The 24,318-nt window shown below is 35.5% G+C and overlaps 2 protein-coding genes across 2 annotated transcripts; one reads left to right on the top strand and one right to left on the bottom strand.

The window, feature by feature from the left end:
- Positions 1 to 90: 90 nt before the first annotated feature.
- On the top strand, positions 91 to 4,139 carry LOC112797281 (uncharacterized; the record flags this gene model as incomplete). Its single annotated transcript, XM_072234522.1, has 6 exons — positions 91 to 454; positions 2,524 to 2,606; positions 2,689 to 2,764; positions 2,908 to 3,065; positions 3,159 to 3,210; positions 3,655 to 4,139. Coding segments are annotated over 6 exons (858 nt in total), but the record flags the coding sequence as incomplete, so codon positions are not given.
- Positions 4,140 to 14,760: 10,621 nt separating this feature from the next.
- Positions 14,761 to 15,267, bottom strand: LOC112795189 (uncharacterized). Its single transcript, XM_025837136.1, has one exon. It carries the CDS (start codon positions 15,265 to 15,267, stop codon positions 14,761 to 14,763), a length of 507 nt encoding a protein of 168 aa, XP_025692921.1.
- Between the last annotated feature and the right edge of the window lie 9,051 nt (positions 15,268 to 24,318).

Genomic DNA, 24,318 nt, shown 5'->3' with positions numbered 1-24,318 from the left:
CTCAAACGGCCGCAAAATTCCCCGATCCCCCATTCCCCATTCTCCATTCTCGATCTCACTCTTAAGAAAGAAAAAAGAAGGTACCCCTAACCCATCCCTCCCCACTCCCCATTCTTTGTCGGCCTTACCTACTCCGCCCCCACCGCCATCCCTTCACCACCACCAGAAACAATCGCCGCCGCACTCTCCACTCTCAAAGGCAACTCCCTCCGCCTCGAAAACCCTGGCCCAACCGTCATCCGCACCTTCCTCTACACCAACGTCTCCCTCCTCCTCGCCAACGAACGGCCATCGCCGCCGCCGAAGGTCTCCGTCCGACTAAGGTCTCTTCGAGCTCGTGGCGTCGCCGTCTCTTCGAGCTCTCCTCGGTCGTCGTCTCCCTCTTCTCGCTCTCTGTTCGAGCACACTTCCCGTCCTCCGTCGCCGTCTCTTCGCATTGGATGTGTTTGTTACGGTAATGTTTATTTATTTATTTTATTTTATTTTGATTCTTATTGAGTTCTCTGTTTTAGATATCAGTTCTCCGTTTTATTTTGATTCTTATTAAAGTAGGTGCTCAGTGCTTAGTTTTTAAATAATAGACATACTACATAAAATGGCGACAGATTGTGTGGATTTTGATTGTAAATTATTCATGAGAATTGGAAAGAATAGAATACCAATTACATTTGGTGGAATTTGCTTGTTATTAAATTATGCATCACATGCTTGAAGAAAATTACGTATGCTTACTTGTCTATATAGCTGTAAGTCAAAATAGATAATTTTCATAAGCCAACTAGTGTAAAAAATATTGAATTAGATTTGGTCTACATGCACTTTTTTCATTGTCATTTTTTGAATGAGTATTTTAACGCGGCACTCGTTAAAAAACAGAAAAGGCATATTTTTAAATGCTTAATGTTTTCGATAATGCATGTGGTAGTTTACTTTTTCGTACTTCCTTAATAAGTTTTTACAAGATTCATTACAAATTACTTGTTCTTGTTAAGATGTGAACATTATATTGTTGTTGCATGCATAATTATTGTGCAGATTATTGCATTAAGTGCTTCAGCAAATAAGCTGTTAAAAATACAAGATAGCACAGAGGAATACGCTGCCCTTATAATGGAGGAGTTGGATCCGGAAAACTTTGGATACATTGAGGTTTATATTTTATTTTCTATCTCCAAAATCCAAAACAAAATAAACTTATTGGCCATTTATATACAAAAATGGGGCTAAGTCCTAAGAATTTGTGGCATAATGCATTCAGCTATATAACTTAGAAATGCTTCTTCTAGAAGCACCATATTCATGCTCTTGTTAGCATTTTGAGTTGCATGTACTTTTGTTGTTCAATGTGTGTTGACTTCTGTAATTTTTTTCCAAAATGGTTAACCTTTAACCATTTAATTTATTTGTTTTCAAATTTGGTTCTTCCTCTGTTTCATATATATCTTGAACGCTTAGACCAACTTCTTCATGATAGTGTATTTTTATTTTGTTTTCTCTCTTACATGATTTCATATTGCAAATCTTTGACTAATAATAATGTTTAATTTCATCCAAGTCATTCGACACATGTTACCTCTCATATTAGAATTTGAATCCAAATTTTGTAAAGGAAGAAAAATTTTAATTTTTACTTGGTGATTAGATCTACCTAGTGAGGTTAATAATAATAGGAAGAAAAATTCAAAGTCAGCTTGAATAATTCAGAGTTTGAGTTTGATGTAATGATGTCTAATTGACTTTTGCATCTTCCGGTCCATGTAGCCTATAATAGGACAAGGCTTAGTTTTTGTTGATCTCTCATAGATTCATCATTATCATTTAGTTTTTGTTGATCTCTCATGGATTCATCATTATCATTTGCCATTGTTTAAATTCGATAAGAAAGTAGCCTAATAGCACTGTTAAGCTTCTTAACATGATAGTTTATCAATTAATATCATTATTTCTCCCCCCCCCCCCCTCTTAAAGAGTAATGTTTGTTGTTGGATATTCATTTTCTTTTTCCTTTCTTTCTTCTCGTTGACTGCGTTTATTTCTGAGAACATGATAAGATAAGACCCCGAGAACAGGACACAAAGGACAGAGACACAATTTTGTGTTCTTGTATTCTGTTTGGTGATAAACTGGAACAAATTATGAAAATTCAATTTATTCTCATTTTTTTTCATTCAAAAATTTTGAAAAGAAAAATATAATAATAAAAAATATAATTATAAAAAATTAACAAAAATAATAAAAGAAAAAAATAAAAAATAAGTTGTGTCCTTTGTCAGTGTCTTTGTGTTTTTCCTGTTTGGATGGACACAAAATAGACTAATTCAGTGTCTCTGTCCATGTCTCATCTGTTAAACACGATTTTGTGTCTCCGTGTCCCTGTCTCAGTGTTCTGTCCCTGAAAACAAATGCAGCCTTTGTTCTGGTTTTAGTGCTATATTTGAAAGACTACACTTGAGTCACACCTTTCCTGTGCCTTGTTCTTTTATTCTTATGCATTTAAGAAAACTGTTATTTTTTACTTGTTAGGTCTTGGAGCTGTATGGAACACTGCAAAAGTTGAACCAGGGTCAATTGTTGCTGTTTTTGGCCTTGGAACTGTTGGTCTTGCTGTAAGTTTCTTTCCTGTAGTAGTAAATGTATTTTTTGCTTGGTCTCGAACTACCATTGCCATTGATTATTTTATACTTACAGGTTGCAAAGGGTGCAAAAAGTGCCGGTGCATCTCATATTATTGGCATTGATATCAATGGCAAGAAATTTGATACAGGTAAATGTCTGAAACATATCCCCTTGATGTTGTGAAGTGATATGCTCCAAGGTTTCATATTTCTAAGCAAGAGTGTTGTCTTACTGTGGGCAACGTTAAATACATGTTCTTCTATTTACTTCTCTTGCTATTTTATCTTGCAGCGAAGAACCTTTGGATCACCGAGTTTATTAATGCTAAAGAACACGATAAACCAATTCAGCAGGTCATAGTTGATCTTACGGATGGCGGAGTTGATTATAGTTTTGAGTGCATTGGGAATGTCTCCGTCATAAGAGCTGCTCTGGAATGCTGCCACAAGGTGAACACTGCCGCAGCAGTGTCACATTGACTCAATTGTTCAAATATTACTCTAGATGGACATAACCATGAAAATATATGTTTTGCTGAATAGGAATTTGCTCTGCATTCAACAGTATACACCATACACACCTTTTTCTCCTCGGGTAAATCCAAACACACCTTTTTTAGTTTTTATTCATTATTTAGATATCAAGTCAAAGTTAAGACTAATCGAGGATGACCTTTAAGGATTTGGGACTTCCCATATGTTTAACATTATTCAATATTGAGGCTTATTATACGATCTTTGATTCTTTATGAGAGGCAAACTCAGAACTGTCTGAAGAGATCTTGATCCACGCTGATGCATAAAGATATGAACCACTTATTCGAAATCCAGACTACACATTATACACAGTTAGAGACAAAGTATTTAGAGCCCTACACTTTTGGAACATGTCATTCAATTTTATAAGCAGCACTTTTTTTCCCCTTCACTTTTGGAACATGTCATTCAATTTTATAAGCAGCACTTTTTTTCCCCTTCAATTTTATTTGGTGAACTGAAACGTGCTGGACTTTTCTTTTTCTCCCCAACCAATATACAGATATTGAATCAAAGTTAAGAAGAATTGAGGATGACCCTGAAGGATCTGGGACTTCCCATTTGCATAGTATTATTCAAGGAATTGATCAAATTTTTGCTAATTCTTTTACTGTATGTTCAATTTAATTTTTCTGATTTATTTTTTGTTGCTAATAGTTTGAATTCTTTTCTAGGTTTGTTGTTTCCAGTGTTGCTAAGTGATTACTTGATTATTAAAAGTTATTGTTATCAAAGCTGAGGATCAAAAGGAACGAATATGTCAAGGCAAAGGATAAATTGACATCACAACTCCGAAGTTAGTTTAGAGTTAGTTACAACTAATCTTGGCTAATTTTTAGCTCCTAGAAGTACTTAGTGTTAGTATATATATTATTGTTTAGAACTGAGATTGAGACAAGTGTATTCACTTAAGTATATTAATTTATGTTGTTTGACTAAAAATATATCTAGCTTATAATGTAAATTTTATAATTTAGATGTTTTGAATTTTTTTCTTTTTAGATTTATTTTGTAATTATCACAATTTTGGGATGTGATTATGCTTTAAAAAAAAATAAAAAAACATAGTAAGTTATGGTCACGCTTTTAAAATTAGGGTGGCTATAGATAAGTTATGCACACACTAAAACCGTGACCATAGATAAGGCTATGGTCATAGTTTTTCAAAAGAGTGACCATAGAGTAAGTTATGGTCACGGTTTTAAAATAGGGTAACTATAGATAAACTATGGTCACGTTAAAAACCGTGACTATAGATAAGACTATGGTCGCGATTTTTCAAAAGGGTGACCATAGAGTGAGCTATGGTCTCGGTTTTAAAATAGGATAATCATAGATAAGCTATGGTCACCCTAAAACCGTGATCGTAGATCAGTCTATGGTTACGGTTTTACAAAAGGGTAACCATAAAGTAAGTTATAGTCACGGTTTAAAACATGAGTGACCATAGAGTAGGCTATGGTCACAATTTTAAAATATGGTGATCATAGATAAGGTGTGGTCACAGTTTTTCAAAAGGGTGATCATAGAGTAAGCTGTGGTCACAGTTTTAAAATAAGGTGGTCATAAATAAGCCATGGTCACGCTAAAATCGTGACTATAGATTAGACTATGGTCATGATTTTACAAAAGGTGACTATAGAGCAAGTTATGGTCATGGTTTTTACGCGTGACCATAAAGTAACATATGGTCATGATAAAAAAAACGTGGTCTAAAGTGTCAAAATTTAAACACTGCAATTGTGACTATAGAAACCGTGACTATAAATAAAAAAACAGTGACCATAGATCTATGGCCACGCCAGAATAGACTATGGTGAAAAAACTGTAATCATAGGTCAAAAATCGTGACCATAGATCTTTTTTTGTAGTGAACATAGTTGTGCTACGATTGCAATACTCTAAGTAGAGATATTCAATTTAGACATGTGACAATCAAAATAACTATCCAAACCAATACACATGCTATGAAATTGAAGGGTGAGAAAGAATAAACGAATTTAGGATTTAGGGATTATAGTATTTCTTCTATGTGAATTTATGTAAACCTCTATTTTGTTGTTTTGTAAGTACTGCATGCTGTCTATCTTTTTTGTAGAGGTGGAGAATATTTACCAACTATTGAAAAAAATACAAGAGTCTCCAAACAACATAAAGAATTAGGTATGTCAATGATAATAAATTTGTAAAAAAAAAAAGAAAAAATAAGATGGGTTCAATTTTAAAATTAAATTGTGTCTTTGTGGTCACAAATAATAATTATAAAATTTTATTAATTAAATCTTATAAACAAGTTATAGTAATTCTAACCTCTTAAAAAGAGTAATATCTCAAATCAGTCTCTGAGAAATTTTGGACCGTACACCTTAGTTTCCAAAGATTTAAAATACATAAATCAATCTCCCAACATTAGATACCGTTAGTCAACACAGTCCTCATCTTTTGCCCCTATCGTCCGCTGCTAATGTGTAGTGTGAAGTCTCACACGTGGCTATTAAGTGCTATGTGGAGAGACAAGGACAGATAAGTTCCTATGCCAGTAGAGTGAACAACGTCGTTTTGTTAGGGACAAAACGCAACATTTTGAATAAGAGGGAATATTGTCTCTTCGATACTCTTCCTTCTTCACACCACTTCACATAAAAAGACCCTAAACCCCAAAGTCTCTTCTTTTTACAAAGAATTGTCGTAACCTTTTCCAGTATCATCTCCCATATCACTTTCAAAAGCCACTTTGACCTAGTTCCCCTTCGTCGCTAGTCGTTACTCTCCTATCCATAAACGTAAGATACGTTGGACAAACTGTTATTGCCGACGTAGACGAGCAAAACAGAAAAAAGGCTTGGTTGGTGACCACATCTTACACAGCCTTGACCAAGGTAATATAGTGAAATAGAGAATCTTTTAAAGGTGTTTATTATATGTTTGTAATAAATTTGTTTGATCAGTGTTTATTATACTGCCATGGATATATATTATTCTATAACATGTTATCTTCATAGGGATTGATCAGAGGTTTTTTTTACTTCTTTAGAGTAGTTAATGAATAAAATAGTTTATAAAAGTGAAAATTGCTTTTTGTTTCTTTTTTGGATTGGTCCTGGAGTGTATTAAATATTTTTCTTTTGAAAACTCTCATTCTAGATAAAGGATATGGTAGTTCATGTGTTCCATCATGGAGGCCATATTGTAACGAATAACAAAAGTATGATGTTGTACATTAATATGAAGGTTGAGAGGTTTCTAAAGATGGACATTGACCTCATTTATTTCTTTGATCTTCAAATTCTATTTAAAAGATTAGGATACAGTAATTACAAGACAATGTATTAGTTTAATCCTGCTATTTCTGACTTTGAGTCTGGATTACACCCAATTAATAGAGATAAGGAGATAAATGAGCTGTGAGAGAATAAACAGAAGAACAAAGAGACTGAGAAATTTCACTTGTACTTTGATGATCCAATAATGGATTCTCTATTGGATTACTTGAATTTGAGTGAGTTTGATATAAATGAAGGTAATTATGACTCTAATAATGACAAGTATGAAAGCATAGAGGACGAGCCATATAGACCACTTCCACCAGAAATGGAGGATGAAAGTGAAGAGGATTGTATGATTGTGAAGAGAAAGATAGAAAAAAAAAAAGAAAAAAAAGTTGTTGTCTAAGAAGGAGGTGAAGACTCACAGGTTAGGATTTTGTTTTGGTTAGGAATTTCGTATTAGGTTAGAAGAAGAAGCTTCTTCTCTCAAGTTCTCAAAACGATCTATTTTGTCTCTGATAAAATGACGTTGTTTACTCTGCTTGACAGGGATTTATCTGTCTTTGTCTTTTCACGTAGCATTTAATAGTTACGTGTGAGATTTAACGATACACATCAACATTAGACATTGGAGACAAATGAACGAAGATTGCATTGGCCAACGACATCCAACGTTAAAATTTATTTGTTTATTTTAAATCTTTGAGAACTAAAATATTGGGTGCAAATTTTTTCATAAATTAATTTGAGATATTGCTCATAATTATAGCAAGAAAGAAGAGGCTCATTTTTTTTATATGTAAATTCTATGTTTGTTGTGCATGGTTATAAAAGTGGGTGGTGCTAGACATGAATGTGGGGACAGTTTTTTCTGAACTATGAAGTGAAGAAAATATACTGTCCGGTTTTTTTTATTAAAAAATTAAGAACACAAATCGGATGGTCCGATTTGTGTGGGAGAGAAAATCGGAGGGTCCGATTTGTACTTTTAATTTTTTTTGAAAATAAAAATCGGATGGTTCGATTTTGATATTAAAATTTTTTTAATTGTCTAAAACATAAATCGGACGGTCTAATTTATGTGCTGCAAATTTTTTTAATTTTTTAAACATAAATTGAAAAGTTCGATTTACTTTTGACACTATAACTACATAAAATACCTATACACTTTATAACTACTTTCTACACCATTCTTCTTTTTATATCTAAATTAAAAAGTGGAAAGAAAACAAGAAAACATCTTCCATGAAACGATTTTTGAAACTTTTCCGTTTGTCTTTATTTTCATTCTCGAACCAATAGAAAACTAAGCATTGTTTTAAAACTTTTAAGCGAGTTAAAAAGGTGAGTGTCTTTGTGTGAACGAAAAAGGTAAACATCTTTTGTGTTGAATAATGAATGGTGGTGCATAGCACCTGGATTCATCATTTTACGAACCATTCATTCTCGCAACGCGTGCCATCTTAACGTTTTCAAAAGAAATTACATACTTTATAGAGAATATCTAATATTTTAAATGAGAATAGACCACAAAAAATTATACTCAAATTATCTTTGTATTGATAAAAATATTTTTAAATTTTATTATTATTAAAATTATTTAAATAATTTAAAAACGTATAAAAATGTTCTATTGTGATAAAAAAAAACATGTTCTGTTGACAAAAAACGTAATATAAATTCATTTGTTAATGTTAGAGTCTTATTTTTCACATAGAATATTTATTACAAATCTTTTATTAATATAAAATGTTTTGGTTTATAAATATGTATTTTTATCATATTTTTAAATAATTAAAAATATTTTGATTGATACCAAAATAATCTGAATATAATTTTGGCAATTTATTTTTTAGATGAATACTGATATATAATTATCGACATATAAAAATAATTAAAAATTATTAGAAGAATCACTTATTAATTTTATTTAAAAATAAGTGTACGTATTACAAATATTTTATCATATACCTAAAAATAATATGAAATTTAATCTTAAATAGTTGCACAATAGCATGCATGATAATATAGTTAGTGAGTACTGAGCAGTGACCCACAATATTATTACCCAGCGGTTTTCTGTAGATGAATATAATGTGGGCATGACAATGTCAGTGAAAGAAAGAGATAAAGTTGTAACACGTGAGAGACAAACACTCGGAAGTAGCCACATTTTCTTATCAAAGTTTCTTTCTTATCTATAGTCAATGTCACACTTCATATTTGCATAATTGCATTATTTGCTTCCACCCCATTTCATCCCGACCTTTTATATTTTTAGAAAAAAAAAATTTCATATTTTTCTATTTCTTTATTACACCACTGAAGATGTATTTTTCTTTTCTAACATACTATATTTTTTTGTATTTTTTAGTTTTTTTATTGTTTTAAAAATTTAATTTTGTAATATCACATAAGTAAAAATAAGTATTTTTTACATTAACTATCCGAATGATTATTTAAAAAAACAAATGTGATTATATAATTGTGTAAAACGTTTTATACTGTCAATACATCAATATTAAATACTATTTTTAATGTCAAAAATGCAAAAATTATTTTCTATATAGATAAATATATTGTATTTTTATTAAATATTACTATTTGAAGTGTTTTGCAAAAAAGGTGGAGGTGCAGAGAGACTGACACAACACGCACCCTATGTGTCGCATATTCTGCGCAGAGTTTTGAGATACTTTCATAGGAATTCTAACAAATATTCGTCACGTGTCAAGCAAAGGGGCAACACGTATCCTACATGTAGGGGTGGCAAACGGGCCTCAACCCGCCGGGCCAGCCAGCGTAACCCGCCAAAAAAGGCGGGCTGGGCTGAAAAATTAGGACCGCCAAATAGCAAAAACCCGCCTAACTCGCACCGCTTAAACCGCGGGTTTTGGCGGACTTTGGCGGGACGGGGCGGGCTTCCCCGCCGGGCTTAGTGTTTTTTTAATGAGGGGATATTTTTACAATTTTTTTGCCAAAACCTAACTTCCTCCAACCTAACATACAAGAGTATGAAGATAAAAATTGAGTGGTTTGGATTATGTTTATGTTACTTTGAAGAGAATATTTATAATTATGATTTAAATTATGTTTATTTTGTTTTGGAGAGAATATTTATACTTATGTTTTGAATGAAAACTTGGTTTATAATTATGTTTATTAGATATTTATAATTACAAAGATTTTAATGTTTATGAATATAAAAAATATAATTTTTTATGCTTTTAGAAATTATAAATTTATTGTTATGGTTGTGAAATTATATATATTGTTTAGTAGTTAATAGTAAAAAAAAAAAGAGGAGCTTAGGCGGGCTTAGCCCGCCAACCTGCCAGCCCGATGTTAGGCAGGGCAAGGTGGGATTCTAGAACCGCCTCACTAGGCTAGACGGGACAGGCCAGCCCGCCAAAAGGTGGGCTTCTGGCGGGGCGGGGCGGGCTTCCCCGCTTGCCACCCCTACCTGCATGTTGAAAGAGCAAAGATTCCTTGCTTGATTCCAAGACACCTTTGTGTGTGATTACTAGCCACATGTCGTGCTGTATGTAACATGCACCCTGCGTGTTAAAGATTCCGAGAATCCATTTTCAGGCGTTCTCGTCACGTGTTGAGCAACAGGTAACACGTACCCTATGTGTTAACCACTATACCAGCTGATCTCCATGCACTCGACATGCATGCTCCGAAAACTGCTATGCTGCAACGGCACAATGGTGCCTTTAAAGGGGAGGGAGAAATTCTTGTGGCTTCAACCTCTCATTTCACATTTTTCATTTTCCATTTCAAAATTTACAGAAGGTGATTGAGAGAGGTTGAGAGTGGAAGAAGGTGACTCAAGAAGGTAAGTTTTGATAAGAGTGAGAATAAGTAGTATGTTTAGTAACTATGATCGGTGATTATATTGATGTAGCAGAACACATTATTAATTATTTAAAACACTCTAATGTGATAAGTTTATTATCTTTGTTAATTTAAAACTTAGTATTTAGAATGTATTATTTTTAGCGTAGCAATTTTAGTTGATATTATTATTAGCAATTGTAGTAAATTAAATAATTTAGGGTAAAATATATTTTTTGTCCTTAAAGTTTGGTAAAAGTTTTAAAAATATTTCTAAGTTTTCGATTTGCATAAAATATACCTTCGATGGCTAAATTTTAAAAAATTTAAGACCAATCTAACAATAATGCATGAAAATTATACTTGATTTGCTTGTGTTGAGGGTTGTTCTTATGAAATTATTATTGAATTGGTCTTAAATTTTTTGAAAAATTAATCGTCAAGGGTATATTTGATGCAAATCGAAAATTTTTGGGACAAAATTGAAATAAAATAAAATTTAAGAGTATTTTTAAAATTTTTGTCAAACTTTTGAGACAAAAAATATACTTTACCCAATAATTTAAATATTTTTTGTTTATTTTTCTGTGATAATATTAATAATTTTATTTATTGTAATTTAATTAGTTAATCTGTAGTTATTAAAATTAATAAAGAATAAAAATATTGATAAATTTCTTTTAGAACATCCGTTATTATATTTTTATCTCCTTTTATGTCAAAAAATATTTGTATTGAGATTAGTAAATAAGATAATTTACAGTGTAATTTTAAAATTAATAAATAATATAAATAAAAATGACCTTCTTGAAATTTTTGTAATTATGTTTTATTTTATTTTATGTTATAATATTTATATTTCGTACTAGTTGGTAGTTATTAATATTAATAAATAAAGAAAATATAAAAAAATGTGATTTTTTGAATTTTATATAATTATTTTTATTTTATGTTTTAATGTTTTATTTTATTTTATTGTAAGTTGTATTTTATTAATTTGAATAAATAATATTAACTCTAAGACAAATTATCTGTAATTATTTTTATATTAGTTTTTCGAATTTTATGTAGCTTTTATATTTTATTTTTTGGATTTAATTTTAATTTTAAATTTTGGACGTTTATAAAATTGTTTTCTATTTTCTGTTTTCAGTTGTCCTATGTACCAGGTTAACAAGAATCTTCTGCTATGTAAATTTGATCCATTGGAGATGTGGCAACCAACAGTTGACCAAGTCTTACGAACAACAGGATTCCACCGTGTCTCGAGAGTAGGACAAATCGGAGGACATTTCGTGTTGCTATATGCTCTTGTGGAAAAGTGGAGGTCAGGACTCATTTTTTCGTATTGCCAGTCGGTGAGGTTACACTAACATTGAAGGACGTGTTACACATATTTGGCCTACCAATTGATGGAGAGGTTGTAACCGGTTGAACCGATAACAGTCAAGACTTCTTGGTTAACTAGAGCATGACGATTTTTGGCAGCAAACCCGTTGTGAGTAGTTCATCTAAAAGTTATATAAAACTGGTTTGGGTTGTGCCAGATCAAAGACACACAGCCTCTAGACACCTGGGAGTCTGTTCAGCGATATGTTAGGTGTCACATCTTCTGTCTGTTGGAAACCACCCTCTTCGTGGATAAGTCGACAGCATATGCCCACGCAAAGTACCTACCACTGCTCCAAAATTTTGAGCAGATCAGCACTAACAGTTGGGGGTCAGCAACTCTCACACATCTTTACAGATCACTATGTCGTGCATTGCAGTACCATTGCAAGGAGATAGACGACTCACTTGATTTGTTGTTTGTTTGGACGTGGGAGCGAATGCCATTTCTTGTGCCCATTCCAAGACAGCAGTTTGCACCGGCTAATTTATCAGTTGCACGCAGGTAACAGTACATAATTTATTAGAATTGGACTCATATTTTATTTGTGTTTTACTGGCAATACGTAATTTATTTCAAAATGGAGTCATCATCCACTAACCAGAGCGTGGATGTCGAGAAGTGCGGCGTCTATTAAGCACGATATAGACTACATGGATGAGGTCAGTATCAGTATTAATTTATAAGAATAATTTACTGTATTAATAATCTAACTTAGCCCATGCAATTTTGCAGTTTTTCTAGAGGCCATACATCGACATCATCATCCTGGCCGAACTACATACCCACCTTGATGTGTGTGACACAGTAGGGTTGTTACTTTCATTCGAGTGTGTCGAACGGCATTCTACAGACCGAGTGGTTCGCCAGTATGGGTATGCACAGTCCCCCTCTGCCTGCACAGGCCATCCCTCTTGACCAGCATTGTTACACTCTTCGAGGAGTACAATGCTATGATTGGAGCATCATACTCTACGTATGGATACAACAATGGGGGAACCGCCACAATACTTAGTTGCGAGATAGGAACCTGCAACTAATCGTCAATTTTATCCCGTCTGCTGATTACCGTAGTTGGTACCTTGGATTATTCTGGATGTACTTGAGGTTGTCGGAGTTCATTCCTCAACAGCTACCCTAGCAGCCAGCACAACCTTATGCAGTGTTTGAGCTATTTTCTTATCATCGCTCATAGCTATCTCAGCCATCACAGCTTGCATCGTAACCCGTGTCATATCTCGCATCACAGGTAGCACCACAGCAAGCACCACAGCTTACCTCACAGGCAGCAGAGCCATCTTGGACTCGAGTTCGTAGAATTTCTCCCATTCTCACCACAGGCAGATACGTTTACAGATGATGCGCTAATCCATCGTTTCATTGCTAGTGGTGGACCTGTTGAGGAGGCTCTCATCCCAGCAGTGCCATCACAGTCATCGTCACAGTCACACCGAAGATCGGTGGATAGTTCATCTCGTCAAAGCCACCGTACCCCCACCCCTGATAGTTGAGCGAGTGGTTGCATCGATCCGCATCTTGAGATCGATCGAGGTTGTCTGAATGTGACAACAGAGGCTTCGAGCGGTCTTGACTTGAATGCACTGACACAGCAGATTGTTGACGAATATATCCCTAATCTTTCCGCTCCGGCAGAAGCATGTGAGTCAGGTTCGGTAGAGGGACAGGTAGTTGGTCATCAGTACAACCTACGGACAAATGTCCGTCCACCGAATAGATTTATTCCGTCAAGTGTTAATAAGATAGCGAACAAGGTGATAGGATTTTTTTAAGAAGAAGCCATGGGCTGATTAGTCGAACTTAGTTTTTTTAGTCTTTGTATTAGTTGTATGCATCTTCAATTTAGTCAAGCTTAGTTTATGTAATCTTTGTATTAGTTGTATTAATCTTTAGTGTAGTCAAACTCAGTTTATTTAATCCATAAAATTATGAACATAGAAATTCAGAATTCGAATGCATTAATCGTAAAATACATGAACTGAAAAATTTAGAATCCAGCCACAATGAATAATGAACCTCTACAACTGAAAATAAACCCTATGAGCCACCACTCCCACCAACTTTGCTCGGTCCAACACATTGCAGACATCTACTATGACTATGACCCTGTCTCCCATAAAGTTAGCATACCCAGGGACCACGCATTTCCCACACATTCATTTCATTCAGATAGCGAGTCGATTTGGGACGACCTTTTGACATTTGTCTCAAGGCAGGATTTGCAACCATCGTCAGTCCTGGGTAATCAGGCCATATCTCTGTGTCGTCCAACAGGACAAACTCAATGGTGTAGATCTTGCGAATCTCTGACATCTTGTATACATCGCCGACATACACCTGCCAATCGAGGTGCTGGTTAGGATAGCACGCAATAACATGGCAACATGGAAGCTGCTCCACCTGAAAAGGCCCACAGTTGTACCTCCGTAGTGCAAGATCACCTACTAACACTCTTCCACTTGACATTTTGTGTACCTCAAATAGCTCATTTCTTCTAGCGGTGCACGACTATGTTTTCTGCACGCTGCATATTTGCCTCTATCCGCTGAGTGACAAACTGAGAATAAGTAAATCCAACACGCCGGCGCTTGTGAGCTTCGTTACTGTTCCGCATAAATAGTTTGTTCAACCGATAATATATTGCTCGGATGAGTGCTAAGACAGACAAATTTTGGGTGCCCTTCAACACTGAATTAATGCACTCGACAAGGTTTGTCATCATGTGACCCCATTGATGTCCCTCGTCAAACGCCAATACCCACTGGGGATGTTCGATGTTGTCGTACCAACGGGCATATGCCTCGCCTCGTTCTTGCAACCTCTTGTAGTTGGCGTTGTACTTCTCCACCATCTTTGAATACCTAATGTTGACCACAAGCTTTTGAAAGTACGGAACCTTGAAACACTTAAGAAGTTGCTACCAATGTGCCGAATACAAAACATCCACCATGCTCTCGAAAGTTTTCAATAACCTCCGCTACGATTTACCGCTGCCCAGATTGACTCATGACGATCGGAGATTATACCCACACCATCTTTTCTTACAACATGCCTTCGTAAGTTACTAAGATAAAAGTGTCACGCATCAATGGTCTCAACCCTCTATGATGGCAAAAGTAACAAGCACAATGTTTTGATTCCCATCTTGTGCAACTGCAACCAAAAGGCAACCTTTATAATTTCTGCATAGGTGGGTGCCATCAACCTGAACCAGTGGCTTGCAATATTTGAAGGATATTATGCTTGGCTTGAAACTCCAGAATATTCGATGAAATATCCTAACACCCTCCACATTTTCACTCCTATTATACAGGGGTTGTGTTTTTATTTGGACTTGTGAACCATGCATCTTCTGAACTATTGCAGAGAACCACATCAGCAAAGCTTGGTAAGATTCTTCCCATCCACCGAAAACTTTTATTATCGACTTCTGCTTTGCCAACCATGCTTTTCGGTAACTAATAGTGTAGTGGAATCTTGCCTGGACATCTGCAATTATAAATTTCACCTTTATAGATGGGTCAGATTCAACCAATGACTTCATAGCCTCAGCAATCGTGTCCGAGTCTAGCTTGGCGTGATCTTGTGAGATCGTTCCCATGGAACATGTTTGCCTCCCGTTGTATCTCCGAATCTCCCATCAAGCTTTCTTCTGTATCAAGCTGACTCAGATAAGCCAATCGCACCCACGTCCATAAGTCTTGCATTTTGCATAGAACGTCTGTGATTTGGATTGATAAACAACGTAATCGACTCCTCTGGAGATAGTGCAACTCCGAATTGTCGCAATGACTGATTTTCTAGAACCGTATTTCATTCTGATTCTGAACTCCCCATCCTCAGGATCAGCAACACCTATTAAAAAAATAAATTTTCACTCATCGATCCGTTAAAACAAAATTAAGGAAACATACTACCCACTGCTCATGTACATATGTTCACATATTCTGAAAACTCTGGTGCACACATGGCATCAAGATCCAAGCTGTAAAACCCGCGAAACTAATAAATAATTGGCCAATAAATTAATTATTATTTTAAAAAATTAGGAAATAGTTTTATGGAATAGAAATAATTAAAATATGAATTTTGATACTAATTTTAAAGAATTTGGCCCAAAATTAGACCAACGAGCTAAACCAGTCAGAACGGCCCATATTGGGCCCAAGGCCCAACCTATATAAGCAAGCTTTAGCCTTTTTCCTTTCTTATTTTGAGTTCCACGTAGCTGAGTTGAAGAGAGGAGGTGACAAAGGGTTTGGGGAAAAATACTATTCATCATCAACTTCTATCACCCATAACTTTTGATTTGGAACTCAGATTGACGAGCCGTTTGTAGCCACGCATTTGTCTCAAAGTCCTCTTCAATTTAATCCAAATAAAGTGGTATGTATTTTCAAATTCATGTCCAGTTCTCTGTGCTCTCTTTTTCCACAAAATTGATTTGAGTTTTGAGTAATTTTGATGATTTTGGTGGTTTAGGTGCAATCTAACATTAGATAATTGTTGGATTTTACTCCAATCATTAATGGATAAGGTAAAAAAACTTAAAACCCTTGTAGTTTGTCTAATTTTGTGTATCCTAGTTCTAATCAAGTGAATTGCATGAATTAGATTGAATTTATGTTAAATTAGAGATTGAATCGGTAAATTGGAGCTCATGAAATGAAGTTTTGGTGGCTGGAATTTATTGGATTTGATTGAGAGTCTTGAAGCTTGAATTTTTGGTAGTTTTGAGTTTGGGGAGGAATTGGCCAAGGTATGATTTCAGTATCTCGTAATTAATATTTAATGTATTGTGAAAACTTAGGCTAGTTGACCGTAGAATAGGATGAATATGTGAATTATTATGTTTAGTAAATAATGAGGATAATTATCGAATTTGATGTAAATTGGTGTTGAATTAGTTGGTTGGATTGATTAGTTATTGTATGAGCATAAAATGTGGATTTTTAATGTTTGATGTTGAAATTGGTGAGAATTGTGGTTGTAAAAGTTGATTAGATTAAAGGTTTTGGATGTAGTATGTTGTGGAATGAATGGATAGTGATATGAATAAGGATGCTGTTGGTAAAATAATGGTTTTTGGGTGATTGGTGGTGCATGTTGATAATTGATTAGTGATATGAACTAGGATGATGTTAGTGAAATAATGATTTTTGAGTGATTAATGATACATGTTGATAATTATGTATATAGTTGTTTGGATATGAATTATTGTGTGAAGTGATTATAATTGTGAATTTGGTATGTTATGGAGTAAATGAGGGGTGTTAAGGAATGATTGAACTTGGTTGATGCAAATTTGGAAAGTTTTAACGGGGTTTGAGATTTAAATATTTTGAAAGTTGAGGTTTGGTATTTAAATGAAATCTTCGATTTTTGGCCAAATTTAGTAGGGTATAAATTGGCCTCCAAACCTTAAATTTTTATCAAACTTATCTATAATGAAAATTTTGTCTGAGAGGTTTACATCATTTGAAGAACGGATGAAAAATATTTTAAAACAAAAAAGTTATGCGCGTCAGAATTTCAATGTGTAAAACTGAAATTCTGCAACACTTACAAAATTTTTCCTATCCTATAAAATCTACGTACGCGAACCCTCGCACGCGACGCGGCCATTCTCTTTGAATTTGGTGTCTCGCATATGCGAGTAGGTGTATGCATCACGAGAATTGAATTTTTGAGGGGTTACGTACGCGATGCGGGACTTTGCTTCGGGTTCGCACCCCTACGTACGCGGGTAAAGGCTGCGTACGCGGACCCCTATTTTCCAAAACATAAACTTTAGTTTTTTTAAAATATTCCTCCAACTTTCAAAATCCTTGTAACACTTGTTTAAAGCCTTATAATTGGTCTTTGGGTAGTGGAGTGTGGTATAATGATGGAAGGAAGTATCTTGTTGATGAAGAAAGAGGTAAAGTGAACGATGATAATGGCGAATGTAACAGCCCAGACCACCCGCTAGCACGATATTGTCCGCTTTGGCACACAAGGCCTCACGGTTTTGCCTTTGACGATAGGGATGCTAGCCGAAGCCCTCCACACTCACTCGTCAAAACGCGTCATGCTAGGGAGAGGTATCCACACCCTTATAAGGCATGCTTCGTTCTCCTTCCCAACCGATGTGGGCCTTACAATCCACCCCCTTAAGGGAGTCCAGCGCCCTCGCTGGCACATCGATCCGGGTTCTGGCTCTGATACCATCTGTAACAGCCCAGACCACCCGCTAGCACGATATTGTCCGCTTTGGCACACAAGGCCTCACGGTTTTGCCTTTGACGATAGGGATGCTAGCCGAAGCCCCCCACACTCACTCGTCAAAACGATTGTAAGGCCCACATCGGTTGGGGAGGAGAACGAAGCATGCCTTATAAGGGTGTGGATACCTCTCTCTAGCATGACACGTTTTGACGAGTGAGTGTGGGGGACTTCGGCTAGCATCCCTATCGTCAAAGGCAAAACCGTGAGGCCTTGTGTGCCAAAGCGGACAATATCGTGCTAGCGGGTGGTCTGGGCTGTTACAGATGGTATCAGAGCTAGAACCCGGATCGATGTGCCAGCGAGGGCGCTGGGCTCCCTTAGGGGGGTGGATTGTAAGGCCCACATCGATTGGGGAGGAGAACGAAGCATGCCTTTTAAGGGTGTGGATACCTCTCCCTAGCATGACGCGTTTTGACGAGTGAGTGTGGGGGGCTTCAGCTAGCATCCCTATCGTCAAAGGCAAAATCGTGAGGCCTTGTGTGCCAAAGCAGACAATATCGTGCTAGCGGGTGGTCTGAGCTGTTACAGCGGAAGTGTTGTTTATGTAATGAGACGGATGGCTATATTGATAATGAATCATGGCTGGTAATGATTATATGAATTTGAATGATTATGTAATTGTTGCACTTCCATATCTGAGATATGAGTTTTCCTGGGTGAAAGTAGTGGCTTGCCACCACGTGCTCCAAGTTGAGACTCGATACTTTGCTGACTCTATGTCGTAAGTGTAGTCGAACACTTATACCTTTCTGGATGAGCTCTCCCCCATGGATATACATCGGTGTGTGTTATATGATTATGAATAAGTATGATTTGAGATTTGGGGATGCACGACAGAGAGACGGTCCAATGGTTAGCTACCAGGACTTGTCGGGTTGGCTATATAACAGACAGATGAGACTCATCAAGCATAGGACAGGCAGACATCATATGCATCTATGTGTTTGTTTGGTGTCCATTGTTTGGAATGCCTAACTGATTGATAAATTCACATTTCAAGATATTTATTTGCTTTAATTGGGTGGATTTTATCAACTTTTCTTGTACTTATCCATTGAAATAGCATAGTTTCATGATTTCTTTCTAAATTGTGCTTGAAAGTAAAAACATGCTTTTTAGGCCTTTTAATTGTTAAATTTTATTCACTTTAATTCCATTTGATGCATTGATATGTTTGCTAAGTGATTTCAAGTTTCCAAGGCAAGTATGGGTTGAAGAAGTGAGAAAAAGAGCATGCAAAAGGGAAGAAACCATGATGAAATGGAGTTTGGAAGTTCCAGCATCCGTGCATGCGCACAAGCGATGCGTACGCACGCACAAGCGCGAGCTCAGCGACGTGTAAGCGTGACCCACTTTAGCTTATCAAGAAGGAATGTAAATAGGAATTTCACAATTCTCAATGTTTTTAATGCTTTGCATTTGTTTGAGTGACTTAACTTGATTCTTATCAAGCTTATCACTTTTTGCAACAAGTACCTTTCCCATGTTAGTACTTCATTATGTTTAAGGATGAACAAGTAGTTTTCTTTTCATCATGAAATTGGTTATTGTTGATTTGCCATTTTACATTTATTTTGCGCCTTCACTTACACAACTTTAATTTCCAATATCTTAAATACTCAATTAACTTTCGTGGTTACCTAGGGTTGCTTATGCCTTAAGTTTTGCTTATTCTTTACTTGAAACCTAGGCCACTTAATTGAGGAACACATGCTATTTCTTTTTGATTGTGTGGTTGCCGTTTTCACTCAGCCAATGTGTGTGTTCTAAACCGTGCACACTTAGAATATACACATTGTCTTTCATTACACCACACTCATATGAACTTTTCCTTAATTTCTGTTTATTTGTTTTATCCAGCAGCCCAAGCCCCGGTGCCCACCAGCTGAAGGGGAGCCTCACATTTCTTCACCTCCAGATTATGTGTATGCACGGAGGACCATGCAACGTTTAAGTGTGGAGGAGGATTCACAATTTCGGAGTGTAAAATTCTCTTTCTCAATACTTTGTACTATTTTCTAGTCTTTAGTAGTTATATTTTTTGTGAATATTTGTTAGTATTTTATTTCATTGCACTTTACTTAGTTTACTTTTATATATATATCTTAGTTTGCTTATAGTCTTATAGTAGTCATTATTTGCATGTTACTTAGTATATGAAATAAGTTTGGTTAAAACAACAAAGAATTTTCAAGAAATTTCTTTTAGGGCATTCCATTGATTAGATTTGAAACTTGTATTTGAACTTGCTTGGTTAAGACATGGCAAGCATAATCCGCAAAGCTTAAAAAGCTTAAAAAGTGTCATTAGGTAAGCTTATGATCCAATTTAACAATTCTCAATGTTAATACATCAAATAGGTGACTTAAATAAAAATCAATCATAAACAAGCATTACCCAACAAAAAATGCATCAACTACATACAATTTGCCTAATAATAGATAATGTGATCAAATCAAATGGTAGCTACTACATGCAATTTAGAAATCCAAAAAAATCATGAAGAAAATGTCATAAGTACTTGTTATGTGCAAAATTAAACATGAAGAACTCAATACCAAGCAACAATTTATAACCTCAATGAAGATATCCAACCACAAATAGCAATGACAATATTAATAATTCAGCAGTAATATTTCAACACAATCAACAAATCAACTCAATTATCCAACACATAGGACCAAAACAGAAAATTAAACTAACTAAGTAAGCAAATAACTAACTAACTAACAACTAACTAACTAAAGGTGGGTGTGGTGGGTGGTGAAGTATGGTGGTGAGTGGTGGTGAGAAGAGAGAAGGGAGAGAGGAGAAGAGAAAAGAAGTAGAGAGAAGAGAAGAAGAGAAGTATAGTGGTGAGAAAACAAGGGCATGCGTACGCACAAGGAGTCACGTGTATACGTGACAGACGTGTGCGCGTGGTGCGTGAGAAAAAGGGGATCGACGCGTACGCATGAAAGAGAGAAAATGCAAGGTGACGCGTACGCGTCAATGGGAAAATTTTTAGAGTTATGCGTTTGCACAGAGGCCTTGTTTTGAAGTGTACCCACGCACAGAAAGGCCATTTTTTTTTAAGAAAATGAAACGTCAAAAATTAACGCCTGATTCGCCATCTGTGCGTATGCACACAGGGCCATGCATACGTACGAAAGGCAAAGAGAGGGAGACACGAGCGCACAAGGTGTGCGAGCGCTCCAAACAGGAGCTGTGCAAAGGGGTGTGCGTACACACAGGTGTGTGCGTGCGCACAGGTGCTGAAATTGGTGTGGTTGTGCGCACGCACAGGTGTGCGCGTGCGCACATGCTCTGTTTTTTTTTTCAAAAAAAAAATAGAGCTCTAAGGCACCAAAATTGAGTTCAACAAAAGGATTTTAACCAAAAAACATCTAACATTGCACAACTACATTATTCAAACTAAAAATTAACCTAACTAAGCTTAAAATTAACTAAACAGAAGCTATCTACAAGAATATAAATGCAATGAATTAAGACTATATACAAATAGAGGTAAGAAAGATGTTACCATGGTGGGATATCTCCCACCTAATACTTTTATTTATTATCTTTAAGTTAGACAATTGGGAAAGCCTTGGCTATGATGGGTTGTGCTTGACTTTCCCACCAATGCTTGAATTTGCAATGTCCTTCGGGATCCCAATCCTAACCATTAACAAAAACAAAAGACAACCAACAAGCAAGCTATTTACATATTAACATATTTACAATAGTCCAAAATAAGCAAGTAACATATTCACAATCAACCAAAATTAAGCTATTCACAATATTCACAATAGCCAACAATAAGCACACATTGCAACTCCCCGGCAATGGTGCCAAAAACTTGATGATGGCCAAAAGTGGGTCAGGAATTTTTCTCAAAATAGAATTGGCATTGCAAGTATGGTATAAACCCAACAATTGACCATCAATCAAAGTTTAAATCAAAGATATCATAATTCAAATCAAATATAAACCAAGAGTTTTAAGTCTCGGGTCGTCTTCCCTAGGAGCTACAATTAAGTGCTCAATTATTGGCTGTGATGGCTTGAAAGGCAAGTAATGTAAATAGTAAGAAAGTAAACAAGCATGCAAGAAATTAAAAGTCAAAGCAATTAAATGCAAGGCAATTAATAAAAAAGGAATGGAAATTCAAATGCAATAAAAATCTCTTGGCATGGATTGAGAGCTTAGGTTACCTATCATAGCCATTGACCACAAACACATTATGATTATGAAGAGTTAATCCTACTTAGTCAACCCTACATCGAGGATAAGTCAAATAGGTATAATTAATTTTAATCCACAAGGTCTAGTCAACTTTATTAATGGGAGACTTAGAGTCAATGGAAACCAAATCAACTAACTACTCTAATATATCAAACAAGAATGAACATCAATGACTCAAGGATCACCAAGGTCCTCATATCCAAACCAAGAGTGAGAAAAACTAAGCAAAAAATAAGCCAAGTGTGCATGAAAATAAAATAATATTAAATTACATTAAAAATAAAATCTAACTACCAAAAGTAAGAAAATAACAACAATAACTCAAATAAGCATTAAATGAACATGAAAACATAAATTTGCATTAATTGAAATTAAAAGTAACAAGAGTATTCATAAACATAAAAGTGACAAAAATGGAAAATTAAGAAGAAGAACTAAGAGAACTAAGACAATAAAGTAAGAAAATTTAAATGAAATTACATTAAAACAAGAATTAAAAGCTGAAATTAAAGAGAAATTAACTAAACCTAACCTAATTCTAGAGAGAGGGAGAGCTTCTCTCTCTAGAAAGCTAAGAGAAAAATATAGAAAAGCTAAACCTAATTGCCATCCTTGCTTCCACTTGAATTAGGGTTGAAATAGTTTCAAAAATGAGTTGGATTGGAATTTGGAAGCCCAAAATTTGCTCCCAGTGATTTGCAATTAATGAGCTCATGTGACACGGGTCACGCATACGCGTCACCTGGCGAAAATCATTCTCACGCGTATGCATCGTCGAGCTCGCACTTGTGTGCTCGCACGCATCGCTTGTGTGCGCGCATGCACGAATGCTGGAACTTCCAAACTCAATTTTTTCATGGTTTCTTCCCTTTTGCATGCTCTTTTTCTCATTTCTTCAACCCATACTTACATTGGAAACCTGAAATCACTTAGCAAACACATCAAGGCATCAAATGGGATTAAAGTGAATAAAATTTAGCAATTAAAAGGCCTAAAAAGCATGTTTTTACTTTCAAGCACAATTTAGGAAGAAATCATGAAACTATGCTATTTCAATGGATAAGTGCAAAAAAAGTTGATAAAATCCACCCAATTAGAGCAAATAAATACCATGAAATGTGGATTTATCACTGATCACATGAACTACTTGCTACCTGTTTATCTGATGTATCTGTATTCTAATTGTGATTTCTTTGCATGTAATATCTGTGTTTGAAAACAAATAATTCCAATGGAGGTTGGGAGGTTTGGAGAAGTTGGAAAGGGGAGTGTTAAATTAGAAGGAAGATCCTTAGTTAGTCGCCTAAATTATTGGTTTAGTTGTGTTTTATAAGATTGAATCAAATGTCAAAAGTTCTAGGAATGTCTCTGGCTTTTCCGGGACCTTATGTATTAATTATGTGGCACCATTACCATATTGAGAACCTTTGGTTTTCATTCCATATGTATTTGTTATTTTTCAAATGCAGGACGCGACACGCCTCGCTGAACGTACTGGGCTTGTCTTCTTGGAAGTGAGGATTTGTATTTTTGGGCTTTTTACATTATGTACTTAGTTTTATATGTATTTTCTCCGCTTTTATTTAAAAACTTATATTTGTCCCTCTTAGAAGTTGACTTCTGAGAATTATATATATATATATATATATATATATATATATATCTGGTCGGCCTTTATTTCGCAGGTCGAGTCTGGGACTTGAATATGTAGCTATCTTTTGGAACTCTAGTTATATGTATGTTTTGATTTGCTTTTCTATATAAGCCTTTTATGTTAATGCTTTTCGAGTGTGACGTTTTGTCTAGTCTTAGTTTTGCTTTTTTTTTTCTTCAAGCTCCTAGATATATAATACTTGTGATATATGTATTATTTTATTTTTAGAGGTCGTAGCGCCTCACCACCTTTGATTTACGACCTAGGCATAAAAATATGTGTGGTAGGGTGTTACACAAGCTACGCATAAAAGGTGGAACGCCCATCTGTTGACTAACTGCGGGTGGAACCACTAACGTTTCCACGACTGCCTCGCCTCCCTAATCGTTGTTCTCGTCCTCATCACCGGCTCCATACATAGCTTCAAACTCCTCGTCGCTATCATTGTTTATTTTTTTGTACGCTTCAGTTATGTCATTTTGCACATCTGGGTCATGTTGAACC

Source organism: Arachis hypogaea, chromosome 4 (assembly GCF_003086295.3).
Source record: "Arachis hypogaea cultivar Tifrunner chromosome 4, arahy.Tifrunner.gnm2.J5K5, whole genome shotgun sequence".
Taxonomy (NCBI): domain Eukaryota; kingdom Viridiplantae; phylum Streptophyta; class Magnoliopsida; order Fabales; family Fabaceae; genus Arachis; species Arachis hypogaea.
This window is presented reverse-complemented; position numbering and strand designations above follow the sequence as displayed.